Here is a 13,916-nt window from a genome sequence, read left to right on the forward strand (position 1 = left end):
TATCAACACTAAATCTATTAAATAATGTTTAAAATTTCTTTATAATTCTTTTTATCCTTAGAATATTTCCCACCAAGGGTGTACAGTTAGAATACTGAGTGCAAAAATTATTTGGATTAATTTTTTTTATTATCTTCTGGGTGGTTATCTTATCAATTTGCTATTTAGTTTCATTTATTTATGTTAGTATTCAGTGTTTGGCTTTTGCTTCCTCATTGTGGAACTAACTTTACACGTTAATAATAAAACATTAACGTGCTTCAAAGCTCAAAAATATAGAAAAGTGTACTCCGAAGTCCCATCTACTTCCCTGTCCTTTCTCTCCTATTTTTACTCATCCCCTGAAGACAACCAGTTTCATTTCTGAGGTACCCTTCCTGTGTTTCTTTTTGCAAAAATAAGCAGATCAATTCTATGTGTATATGTGATGTGTATGTGTATGTTCTTATTTCCCGTTTTCCTAATATAAAACATACTTCACTAGATGTATTCTTCTGTGCTCAGCTTGTTGTACTTAATATCTTGGATATCACTCCATATAAGTTCATTAAAGATATTCCTCATTCTTTTTTACGGCTATATATAGTATTTCACTGTGTGGATATACTATGCTTTATTCATTCTTTTATAGGCTTGTAGGTTGATTGCAGTATTTTGCTATTACAAATAATGCTGCAAAGAACAACCTGTGCATATGTGTTTTGTTGTTGTTGGGTTGTATCTTAAATTCCTTAGAAACAAGGCAGCAAAGATCACATTATGTTGATACTGATTATAACTAGCATTATGTATTCATTTTTAGGAGACTTGGATACAGTTGCAGGGCTGGAAAAGGAACTGAGTAATGCCAAAGAGGAACTTGAGCTCATGGCTAAAAAAGAAAGAGAAAGTCGGGTGAGTTTTCTTGTTAAGCCTAATTTCTTAATTCCTGTTTTTTTCAAAATACTTCATATTTAAAAGAGTAAAATTCTCCAAGTATAATATCTGGGTCCAAATGCAGGTTGAGCCCTTTTGCTTTCTGGAGAAAAATAGAAATCCCTTTATATACACATTTCTCACCAAGATGCTCTTGTTATTTATAATGAGGATCATTAAAACTTTTTAAGTGCTGAAAAAACACAGCTTTCTCTGCCCATTGCTAACTGGAATAAAATAATTACAAAGGACTTGTGAAAAAATGAAGTGCTACATAATTGCTCCTTAGAATTATGACATTAGAGCCATGAAATTAGTTTTAGAAACATGAAACAGGAGAAATTTGAGAAGGACCCACTTTTATTGTGTACTTGCTATATGCAGTGCACTGTACTGGATACTTAAATTAGCACTAATACTTACAGCTCTGCTAAGTAAGTCATATTGGCCCTGTTTTATAGATGAAGAAGCTGAAACACTGTTTTAAAACCTGGAGGTGGGGAAGAGTTATATGGCTATAAAATGCTAAAGCTAAGATTTAAACTCAAGTCTTTTGTGACTCAGAACACTTCCTAAGAAGTCATTTCCTGGAGCAGATAATTTTTCCCATTCATATGTTCTATTTCTAGCATAGAGGTTTCATCAATTTTCTTAGAAGAGGCCTCTCAGCCTTACAGGATCCCTTCCACTTCTTCTTCCCTATACAGCTAGTTGTTTGTACTATGATGTAGAAGAAGCATTAGGTCCACAGTATAGAGTTATAGACTAAAACTGAAAGCCTTTATGTTACTATGACCTCTATTTTAGATCGGCCAGTGTCATGGGTTCCTAAATTAAGTTTACCTGGCTAGTCTGTATAGCTCCTCAGTTTTGTTCTACCTCTTTGTCATAGTTACATCTATAATATAAAACCTGCATTCATATTTGTGATGAAATTATCTTATTGTACCTCTAATTTCTCTTTTCATTACCATATTTCTCCTTACGGAGTTATATGAATCAAGTTTTGAGGATGTGAAATTGTGTGGCATTTAAAAAATACTAGTTTAAAAAATCCCCTAGTTCCCCTCCTTTTTCTTGGTTCTGCCCTAGCCACTATCATGTCAGATAATTTAGTTTCCACATGCTGTTCCTATTTATCTCACATATACTCAATTAAGAGTAATATTACTTTTGGTTTTGTCCTGTTTTCAGGATCATAAAATTATAATTACTATAAATGAGTATTTTGAAGAAAAATATTTAAAAGAAAAAAATCGGTATTTTGAGTGAGTTATATTTAGCTCTGTTGCTTACGTCTGTATGTTCTTAATCAACTACAACTTCTCAATTCAATGCTATGTATTTTCATTATCATATTTCCTCTAATATTAGGTATTTACCAAAGCCATATAGATTTTCCCAGATTTTTCAACATTCCCCCTACCCCCCTGAGATAATAGTAGTGGTGGTAATAATAGTTATCATTCACTGATTGCCTGCTATATGCCAAGCACTTTAATACATTTTCTCTATTCTCACATAACCCTGAAAAGTAGATATTATTCCCATTTTACAGTTGAAGAATCTGAAGCTCAGTTTAAATTGCCTTGTTCGGGAGATTATGCCAAGATGTAAGACCCGTGTCTATCTGACCGCAGACCTTTAGCTTGCTGCAATAATGTTTTTTCTTCATGTTTTCATGTTTCTTCAGTGGTGCAACTACCTCGGTATAAAATGGCAGAGCTCTCTGAAGAGAGCCTAATAATTAAGAGCACCCCTTTTTCCATACCCAAGATCTGAACAAAATGAGAAATGAAATAAAATAGTGGCAGGTAGTTTGGTACTTTATCAACTGTATTACTGATAAAGGTTTACCTAGAGAATTTAATGCAAGAACCAAGTGGGCCTGCTGGCCAATCCCCAGAATTAGGTAGACTTATCTGCCCAGACAGGCAACGCTGGGCCTCAGCAGACCATTCTGCATGGTGGGGAAGAGCTTACCTTTGGAGAAGCAGTGGCTTCCTACAGGCAGCTGTCTCCCAAGAAGAGGAAAGGTGGAACTAGGTCAAGCTTGCTTGGTTTATTCTTCCCCAGTCTACTGTTAAGTCCCTTTGCCTGCCCAGGGTTGAGTGAGTAAAGGGGTGGAGAGAGGTCAGGAGTTACAGTAACTGAGCTCCTTCAACAAGGAAGGAAATGTGAGGAGAAGCATTTCCTCCTAATCTGCTGCAGTAGCCCAGAATCATCAAATACCCTTGTATAGTTATAAACCATCATAAGCCCACACAGTGATTCTATAAGCATTGATGGAGTTAGAAGATACACAAGTAGGACTTCCCTGGTGGCGCAGTGGTTAAGAATCCATCTGCCAATGCAGGGGACACGGGTTCAAGCCCTGGTCCAGGAAGATCCCACATGCCGCAGAGCAACTAAGTCCGTGTGCCACAACTACTGAGCCTGTGCTCTAGAGCGCACGAGCCCAACTACTGAGCCCTCATGCCACAACTACTGAAGCCTGCGCACCTAGAGCCCATGCTCTGCAGCATGAGAAACCACCACAATGAGAAGCCTGCGCACCTCAGTGAAGAGTAGCCCCTGCTCACCACAACTAGAGAAAGTGCGCACGCAGCACTGAAGACCCAATGCAGCCAAAAATAAAATAAATAAGTAAATTTATTAAAGAAAAAAAAAGAAGATACACAAGTAAAATTTTTGTTGCTTATAACTTACGTTTTATATTACTTAAGGAAAAAGGTGCTGCTTCCTTTAGGAAGCTTGATTACACCTTAAACTAGCTGTGTGTCATCCATCTTCACTTGTCACAACTACTTTAAAAAAATTATCTCAAAATATTTCCTTGAAATGTTTACTTACAAATAACTTGCCATTACCATGAAGCATATAGGACATAGTCTGGTGGCTTTGACTCTACTTCCTTGAGTTTACATTCTGGATCTACCACTTACTGGCTTTTGAACAAGTTCCTTAATTTCTCTCAGCCTCAGTCACCTCATCTGTAAATTGAGGAGTAGAAGAGTAGTTATTCTGTAGGGTTGTTGGGAGGATTCACTCATTCTTTCATTCATCAGCTATATCGGCACCTTCTCTAAGCCAGGGCAAGTGGTGGGGATGAATAGGGAACAAAATCAACAAAGTCTCTGACCCTATGTAATTAATTCCTACTGGGGAGATTCAGACAACAAATAATACAATTACAGATAGTCATAAGCGATATGAGGGAAATAATAGAAAGTAACATGTATGGGACCGTTGGAGATAGAATGCTAGAGAATGCTTCTCTGAGCAGATGCCGTGTAAGCTGGGACTCGAGGATGAGAAGGAGGCAACTCAGGAAGATATTTCAAGCAGAGGGAATAGTAGGTGCAAAGGCTCTGAGTCAAGAGAAAGTCTGGCATTCCTAGAACAGAAAAAGTCCAGTGTGCCTAGAAAACCATGAATGAGGTAGAAAATGGTTCACACTGAGGTTGAAAACGTGGGCAGAAGCCAAGTCATTAGGTTTGTTAAAAGGATTAAATATCTACAAAGTATTTTTTATAAGGCCTGGAACACAGTAATAAGCACCTAGTAAATGTTAGCAGCTGTGGAAATTATCATGATTTTTAGTGAAATTTGTCATAATCGAATATTTGGCTGTCATTTTCTGGTGAGGAGAGATGAAAGATACAACATTAAACGTTTAGGGCCTACAGTGTTAACTTTTGGTAGGACTTCTTCATAGGTGGTGGTGTGTTCTTCCATCAGGAGGTGTGTAATGTTTGGTGATCTCTTGTGATATTGATGATCGATGCCTCTATTAATTCATTAAGGCTTGCAAAAATGGAGATATTCTGTCTTTTTTTAATCTTTTAGCTGAAATACTTATGTAAAGAAAAACATCTATTCTTGCATCTGCTAATGGTAACCCATTTTTTAAAGTAGTATAATAAACTCATTAATTAAACAAATTTGGTATGTTTTGTAGTGCTAATAACAAAGATGGAGGATATCATTAAAACCACATTACAACTTCCCATGAAACACCTTTTAGTACTGCACAGTGCAGTTTATTGATCTGATCCAGTAGCGCACTATTCACGTTCTAGTTTCTATTTGCACTACTGGCTGATAAGATATGGAAAAGCATTTGCTTCAACGTTGAAATGAAATTGTGACACGTATTGTTTCCTCTACCCACTGACTTCAGGATTTCTTTCTCCACAGATGGAACTCTCCGCCCTGCAGTCCATGATGGCTGTGCAGGAGGAAGAGCTGCAGGTGCAGGCCGCTGATATGGAGTCCCTGACCAGGACAATACAGATTAAAGAAGACCTCATAAAGGTCTCTCAAAGCTTTTTAAAGACTATTGGAAATGATTACAGCTCAGAATACCTGTAGGGCATCTTCAGACAACACTTGGATACATTGAGTCTTCTTATGCACTGTTAGTTTGAGCCTCTTGATATTGACATATTCTCTCTGGTTTATGTCAGAGTTGCTAAGATTTCATAAAGAAGCTATTGTTACCGTCATACGGCTTATTAATATCCCACTTAAAGTATAGCAGACTATTTCAAGAGATTTGTTACTTTGTTCCTGTGCTGAATAGTGTTTTTATGACTTATGGGGTTGGCCAAAAAGTTCGTTTGGGTTTTTCCATAAGATCTTATGGAAAAACCCAAACTTTTTGGGCAACCCAATATTTTTATTACTATACTTGTTTTTGACTTTTAGGACCTGCAAATGCAGCTGGTTGATCCTGAAGACATACCAGCTATGGAACGCCTGACCCAAGAAGTCTTACTTCTTCGGGAAAAAGTTGCTTCAGTAGAATCACAGGGTCAGGAAACTTCCGGAAACCGAAGACAACAAGTAAGTTATTGAATTACAAACCTTATTTTTTACTGTGAGATAAACAATGAACAAGCCGTCAATCTCAATTACTTATGAAGGTGTCTGTTGATGGAATTTCATAGAAAATCTGTGCTCTAAAGTTCCCTGCCTTGGTCAGTAGCAGCCACAGATGCTGTTTTCTCATACGTGTAGTTCCTTTGTAACTGCTGCCCCATATGTGACCTCTCTTTAATGCCAAGCTTCTTAAAATGACCTGTTTGCCTGTACTCCTCCCTGTCTTCACTATCATCTCTCTCACTAACTACTCATCTCATTCCAAGCTAGCTTTTAAACTCTACCAGTTCACTTAAATAGATCTCTGCGGTTATGCACTATCGTAGCTCATCTTTGCACTTACTGTAGCTCACAATGACATGTGTCTGTGACTCATGAATGTCTTTTCCCCCCACTAGATAGTAAGCTTCTCCTTAGAACAGAGTCTGGCACATAGAAGGTGCCCAATAAATGTTTAATGAATGAATGAAGAGTACTAGTAAGTCCTGTTGTATGTTTCCCTCTTGCCCTTCCTTGCTTTCTCTCCCACTCCTTCTTCTTGGCCTCTTGCCTGTCCTTCTGGCTTTGCTCTCCTCTTTCTTCTTCTTACTCCCATATTTGAATTCTGCCTGATAGAGGTTTTTTTTTTTAATTAATTTATTTTATTTTATTTATTTTTGGCTGCGTTGGGTCTTCATTGCTGCGCACGGGCTTTCCCTAGTTGTGGCGAGCGAGGGCTACTCTTTGTTGTGGTGTGCAGGCTTCTCATTGTGGTGGTTTCTCTTGTTGTGGAGCACGGGCTCTGGGCGTGCGGGCTTCAGTAGTTGTGGCACGTGGGCTCAGTAGTTGTGGCCCACGGGTTCTAGAGCGCAGGCTCAGTAGTTGTGGCTCACGGGCTTAGTTGCTCCACGGCAAGTGGGATCTTCCTGGACCAGGGCTTGAACCCGTGTCCCCTCCATTGGCAGGCGGATTCTTAACCACTGCACCCACCAGGGAAGCCCCCGATAGAGTTTTAAAGGTAAAAAAGGATAATATGGCATTGACTTGAAAACTGTAACATACTATATATAGAAAGGTTAAGTCAGTAATGAGATAGTGAGCTTTTTGAGTCATAGTTCATGCTAATACATTCTTTTGGTCTCTTTCTCAGGATTAACTGTGACTTCCTGTCTCTATTTGCATGTTGCTTCTATTCTTTTTCCCTCAGTTGCTGCTGATGCTAGAAGGACTGGTAGATGAACGGAGTCGGCTCAATGAGGCCTTACAAGCAGAGAGACAGCTCTACAGCAGTCTCGTGAGGTTCCATGCCCATCCAGAGAGGTAAGAGAGTGACTGCACTGTTTTTCCTTTTATTCCTCATTAAGTGCAGATGCTTACAGTATACAAGGAGGGAGAAAAAGAAAATCATAACTGGGACTACCCGACTTGTCACTAGTTGTAGGGATTGCTCTGAGCCTCAGTGTCTACATCTTAAGTCAGGAGTAGCATCCATTTCATGTAGCTATTGCAAAGATCCAATGAGGAGACGTGTCAGGTGTCTAAAATAATGCTTGCATATAGTAAGCACTCATTGTGTGCTTCTTTCCTCTCTCTAATCCATGTCCTATTAAAGGCTGCTTCATTATAAGACTATAAAGGGCACTGATAGTCACTGAATATAACTGAAGAAGATATAATTGTTGTTGTGGCTAATATTACCCCAGGATTTTACTCATAGCCATCATGATGAATCTATTTTCCTGTACCTCTTGATTTTTGGTCATGTATATTATATCCTTCTGGTTCATTTTATAGTCCCTTATTTTTTTTTTCTTATTCTGCCTTCCCTCCTAGCCCCTTTCTCTCTTTCCTAATTTTTATTCTTTTACTATTCAGTTTTTTCTAATTTATTTTTGAGTTAAAAATTTTTTTTTTCTTTCTCCTTCAAGAAAATGAAGGCAGAGGAAAGGTAAAATAGGACCATGTGTGTTACTTTATAAAGAATCTCTGCATCTTTGTGAACTGGATTCTTTTTCAGAGCACTGTCAGTTTTCGGTAACAAATGAGAAAACGAATATCTTCAGTAGCGACCCTACTTGGCTCGATATCGATTCAGTTTGCATTTAGTTTTTACTGGGTTTTGGCTTTTCAGAAACTCACGCTTTTAGTTAAAAAATGAAATTTCTCTTAGTGGGCTATAAGGGTGTGAGATAAATATTAGGAACTATAATTTTATGTCAAATTGGCCCAGAATCTAGGATAAAGGGACAAACTTTACAGAAAACAGGCCTTGCTAATCTACCAGCATTGAACACAAGGGCCACAACAAAGACCACATTCATTTACTGTGTCCTAGAGAACAATTACTCCAAAAGTCTCATGGCTCAGAGTGGCACTGATGGCTCTTTGGAAGCATCTATGGACTCATTACATTGATGGCTAATCCATTTTCCTTCCATGTATGGCATGTTTAATCAGCTCTGAGAGAGACCGAACTCTGCAGGTGGAACTAGAAGGGGCCCAGGTGATACGCAGTCGGCTAGAAGAAGTTCTTGGAAGAAGCCTGGAGCGCTTAAGCAGGCTGGAGACCCTGGCCGCCATTGGAGGTGGGGAACTGGAAAGTGTGCGAGTTCATCACGAGCATGCCTTCTGAGCACTGGCGGGTCAGACTGCAGCCCGGGATGGAGACCCTTGTTTGCACTAACCAGAGAGCCTTGTCTGACTTTGGCAGAATTAAACAGTGACTTACTAATGATAGAACTGGTACAAGTAGCATCAACTACAAAGTGAAACTCACTTTAGTCTACCTGTATTTCACTGTACATAGCTGTCTCCAAGTTGAATCGTGGAGGTTACAAAGTATATTTGCACACTATTAATCATTCCATTTTAGTTTTCCCACCTGTTTTCATTCTTTTCCCCAGCCCTTCCTTCTTTTCCCTCATCCCTTCTACAGGCCAATAAAGTTTATTCCTCCCCCACTTTCACAGTCCATTTCATATGTTCCATATCATGTCATAAATGCATGCGTGTGTATTATTTTTGCCATTCAATCAACTCCTGCTCTTTGAGTGAGAGCAATTTTTTAATCAAAGTTTCAAGATAAGAGAGAGAGAAGAGATTGAGACCCTATAAGAATGACTTTGCGAAAGTGGTATAATCCTTATCAGAAGGTAACCAAACCCAAGTCTTGCAATAGAAGACTGAAAGTATTCGGAAGGCCAAGTTAAAGAGCAGAGGCAAAGACTGTTAAAGTGTTTATAGTAAACCTTTACCTCTAATATTGTTTCAGAGTTGATTATTGAATAAAAGCGAAATTAGATGAGATGCAGATTAGAGTCCATTAAAATTTTTTTCTTTAAACTAAGGGTATAGTATTTAGTCAGAACACAACTTTAAGAAAGCTCCCAGGTCTTCGAGAGTCAGAATTCTCTATATAAAAAGATAATTTCAAACGTAATGTCCCCTTTTAAATTCAGTATTTCACCAAATAACTCATTATGACTAGAAGAAAATATTTCTTGTATTTTTTTCATTTGGTAATGGCACTAGATGGAGTCCTGTATTTTTTACTTTTTAGTGCTTTTGCATTTCTCCATATTACAATAAGTAATAGGCTTCTGGCTTTGACGTGTTTGAATAGTTTAGAAAGAAATGTCGCAGATCTTTCTAGGTTTTGGTCATTGTCTCAATGCTTTCTTATTTCAACATGACAGATGTAAGGAAGGGGGCCCTTGAGATTATACTTCTGGTATCTTAAATGTCAAGAGTATAAAAAGTAACCAAGGTTACTTTGTAACCTTGCTAACCCATGAGGTTTGTTATTTCTGCTGGAATTAATTTCCTAGATTAGAAGCTCAGGTTTCAGTTTTTAAACATGGAATTTGGTGAATAGGGATTGAGGCTCTTCAGCCCCATAGATATGACCGAGTACCCTTTCTAAACGAGGTGGAGCACAATGGTTTTTCTTTTTTCCCTCCATTTTTCATATGACACTTTTATTTCTTTTACATTCATGTGTTGACATGGCTTGCTTACCTTATAAATTCTGTCCAAGTTTCTGTAACCGTAGCCATGCCTGTAACAGAGCATCTGTCACTCTAAAATGGACAGGGAAGAAAATATTCTACTGGAGAAACACCATGGAATCCTCTGATTAAGAACTGATAGTTTGTAAAAGATGGGTAGCCATAAGCTTTCCTCTTAATGGAAAGCTTTTCAGTTTTAATAGGCTTTGGGTGGTACAGGGGTCATTTAAGAAAGGAGATTGGAAGTATAAGCAGAATCATCCATTTCTTCTTAGTCTTCCAATGTTTAGTGACCCTTCCCTGCATAAAGCTCTGTAACATTGTAGAAGTAAAGAGGAGGGTAATTGAGCTGTAGAAATATCACCCCACCAAAGGCTAGCCTGTCATATGATTACAAGGCATTTAAGAAATGCCTTTCCTTATTTTTACTAATAGACCAATGACACTTTCTACGTTTCCTATGAAGATTCAACCACGGGTGATATTTGGGTTCTAATGGCTCATAGTGATTACAGTAATTTATGTAAACTACTACTTCTGTCATTCTCCAACGAGAATAGGAATTTCCCTTGTTATCTTGAACAGTTGCTAAGTGTTAGAAATATTAAGGTAGTGGGGTGAATAATGAGAAACTCAACTTCCTACTGGACAATGAACAAAATACATAGATTGGGGGAGAAAGTGAGTGAATTGTAGTCCTGATTTGGATCTTGAAAAGATAGAGTAACTTGTGCTATAGCTACTTACCTTTGATATTGGTCCTTGGGAAACATTTTAGAAAATTAGGTGATTTAGTGGCACAAGAGAAATTAAAAGTTTGGTCTTGATAACGTAGATGTGACTAAAATCTGGTACTGACTTTCTGGTCTGTATAGCTGGAATGGGGCTTGCAAACAGTGCTAACTGGAGAGAGCTTGCTGGTCTAACAATTTTGTGTGGTAACTTGGCATCTTATTAGAGAACATGATTCTAATGAATTTTGTTCTGTATCCCACAGATAGATGATGCTTTGGCCACATCATTCATATAATCATATTTAGCATGCTATAATATGATTCCATTCTCTCTTCAGGGGCACAGACATTTTCTCTTACTGAATTATTCTACTTTTGCCAAGCATTTTTCAACCTTACAATAATTTTAGATAAAGCATTGTGTGCTTATAGAACCTTGTGCTTGAATAAAAAGCGTGAAAGAAAATGAAATGAAATTCTCACTCAGGCTATGCTTAATTGGAAGCATAGACCTTAAATTGAAAAAAATGCATATTGATGGATTTGGTCTTTCTCACATTTCCTTTTTGGTTGTAATGGTTGTAAGAGGTCAGGGTAGTTGAAGTCTATAGTTTTTAGAGCTAGAGAGTTGAAAAGGACCTCCAAAAAGATTTATTTAATGAGTGAAATGGAGTCCTTTTGACAGATATTTCCCCTGAACTCTTTTCTATTACAGGTTTAAACTATATCATTGAAGTCTGGTGATGGTTAGTGCCTAGTATAAATCGACATTTTTCTGGTGTTCTCTTTTTAGCTATTTAGCCAAGTTATAAGTTTTTCTGAAAAGGCCTGATGGGACTATTTTAACATTGTCAACCTCTTACTTTGATGGGGTGTACTTCTATCCTTATCCCCCCTGACCCAACCCTCTCCCACACCCACCTCTCTTCATTCAGTTGTGGATGGTAGCAACATTCTTGGTTCCTCCTTCATATTTTTAAAAGATTTGTCTTGGTCATTATGTATAGTGAGAGATCTGTTAAAGATCAAGAAAATCTTGCCCTGGATAGGATATTAGATCCAAGCCACGAGTTTCCTTAGGAGGTTCTTTCGTTTATTCTACTTGCACAGATTATACATAAATGGCAGATATATATATAAAAGACCTATCAGTTTTATGCTTACTTAGGCTTCTAATTCAGTGTCTGGTTGAGCGGTTTGGTTCATAGCTTCAAAACAGTTCAAGAAAGTTGATTTCAGTTCTCTCTGCTTCAGTCTTCTCGTTGGATCTAGAGTCTTCTGATTAGGGAAAGAAGGAATAGATCAGATTACACCCCAAATTGCTCCTTTCATTGAGGAATAAAGGTTGACTGACCTACCTAAAGTCACTTCCCTTTGGACTGTAAGCCCTAGAGGAAACTATAATTTAATACCTTTGCTTTCCTTGAGCTAGTATTGGAAAACTCTAGTTCCTGTTGTTAGGATAAATTACTGTTTTCTGGTTTCTTGGTCTTTTTATTTGAAAAAGTCACAGAGTCTTCATGTCCCTGAAAAACTCAAGTTGCCTCTTCAGCTAGGGTCTCAGTAGTAATTCTAGAGGCCTGCAGGCAGTGTGCAGGGATATATGACAAACTTCCTAGGGAGTCAGGAAGGAATACAGTGACCCACACACTTTAAAGTCCATTTTCCATCCTGCCTTACAGAAATGGCACTAGAGGTGGGATAAATGAAGTTAGCTTTCTTTTTCAGATACTAACATCCTCTGAGATACAATCATATAGAGTATTTTCTCATTTCTCTTTGGGGTAGAGCTCAGAGAGCTTTTCTTCTCCCTTTGGTAGTATAGAACCATTTGTACTGTAGAAAGAATAGCTGGGAATATGGAGCCGCATATAAGGCAACCCAATTAAAAAACAGAAGGAATGAGTCAGTGGGACAGTACATCAGAGTGATTTCTGTGGGGTAATAGTTTCTGCATCTTAATGCTTTTTGGACTATGGATTTAAGCCACCCTCCCACTAGACTTTTGGAGCAATAACTTTTTTAAGCCTTTTTTATTATGATTGAAAGACTACCATGTTGCTTTTAAGTAGTTTGAGTATTGACAGAAGGTAAGTTCTCAACTTCTTTCTATGTAATCACTGAGCCAGGATGAATTTCCCAAAGAAATTTCCCAAATAAGGCAAATTTATAATTTGCTTCCAGCAAAGGATGGGAAGTGGAAGGGACACATAAAACTGTAGAGCTGACAATACTAATTTTATCAGATTTCAAATAAGAATAATTAAACTTATAAAGTGACATACTAATTCTTTTTGCATTACTTTCCCTTTTTGTTGTTTAAAGTCAAATTCCAGAAATAAAAATCTTTATCATACTGTTTTCTTCTTGCTAAAGCTGGAAGGATAAAATAGAAAGTTCATCAACATCAGAAAATGTTTGATCTAAAGTAATATGAAGAGTAGAGTTGTTAATTAAGTACATGAACCAAATGGACTTCCTTGTTCCCTTTGAGAACTCATGGTTGTCTAGGAAATGCATGTAGGTTTGTTTTTGGTATATTACATGAGTATACAGTGCTTCCTTTTGCAATTATCAAAATCACTGCTCTGAAATACCAACCTGTCTCTCAATCTGTGAACTTTAGAGGCATGTATATATACAAGTATGTTTTATAAACCATGAATTTCTGTCTGTTTCCATGAAGTACTATCAGTTTGATAATAAAAGCAGGTTTACTTTTACCACTTAAAGTTTTGGCCTTAGGGCTGTTGAGAAAAATTAGAGTGATTCATAACAATTTAAATGAAGAAGGAAGTGATGTGTTAAATAATCCAGTAACGTGGTGGTGCTAGATTATTTCTAGGACTATTTCCCCACCAAAACAAGCTGTAAATAATTCATTTCTTCATGGCACTGTGTTGTGTTAAATTGTGTTAACATTTGTGCTGAAATGGAGCGTGTACTTTTTTATATATAAGTGTTAGAATTTCAGCTATAGTTGAGACACAGAAAATTGTCACTGATCCAATAAAATTATCAAAGGCCAAACAGTAACTATTTGGTTTCATTCTTAAAAGATTTATGAGAAAAGTAGAGAAAGCTCATATCTTTTTTTTTTCTTATAGGAGAATCAGTCTATTGATTATTGTACTAAAATTCCAAGTCAAATAAGGCTCAGGAAATTTAACTAAAGGATGAGGAAGAAACCTGAATTTTTCTACTCTCAAGGAAGTGAGACTAAAGAAACAGCGTTGTGCTTCCCCCAGAAATGTGAAATGGACTACTTTACCTTCAAAAAACATTTCTTGCTCTCCTTGCTGAAGGAGAGTAGTAGAAAGTGGGATGAAAATTTGAGGAGTCCATTGTTTTGGTGGGTGGTGCTGTCCCTGTGTATATTCCTGGAAAGGCCTGTTTC

At 37.6% G+C, this 13,916-nt stretch overlaps 1 protein-coding gene across 20 annotated transcripts in view; it reads left to right on the forward strand.

The window, feature by feature from the left end:
- The window catches only part of PDE4DIP (phosphodiesterase 4D interacting protein), a 223,925-nt gene that overhangs the window by 151,704 nt on the left and 58,305 nt on the right, over positions 1-13,916 (forward strand). For all 20 annotated transcript variants that reach the window (XM_079925156.1, XM_079925154.1, XM_079925151.1 and 17 more), the window contains 5 exons: positions 803-894; positions 5,116-5,232; positions 5,626-5,763; positions 6,986-7,098; positions 8,236-8,363. In XM_079925156.1, the coding sequence (XP_079781282.1) occupies positions 803-894; positions 5,116-5,232; positions 5,626-5,763; positions 6,986-7,098; positions 8,236-8,363 (588 nt within the window). The remainder of the gene's footprint in view (positions 1-802; positions 895-5,115; positions 5,233-5,625; positions 5,764-6,985; positions 7,099-8,235; positions 8,364-13,916) is intronic.

Source organism: Stenella coeruleoalba, assembly GCF_951394435.1.
Source record: "Stenella coeruleoalba genome assembly, chromosome: 1".
Classification (NCBI taxonomy): domain Eukaryota; kingdom Metazoa; phylum Chordata; class Mammalia; order Artiodactyla; family Delphinidae; genus Stenella; species Stenella coeruleoalba.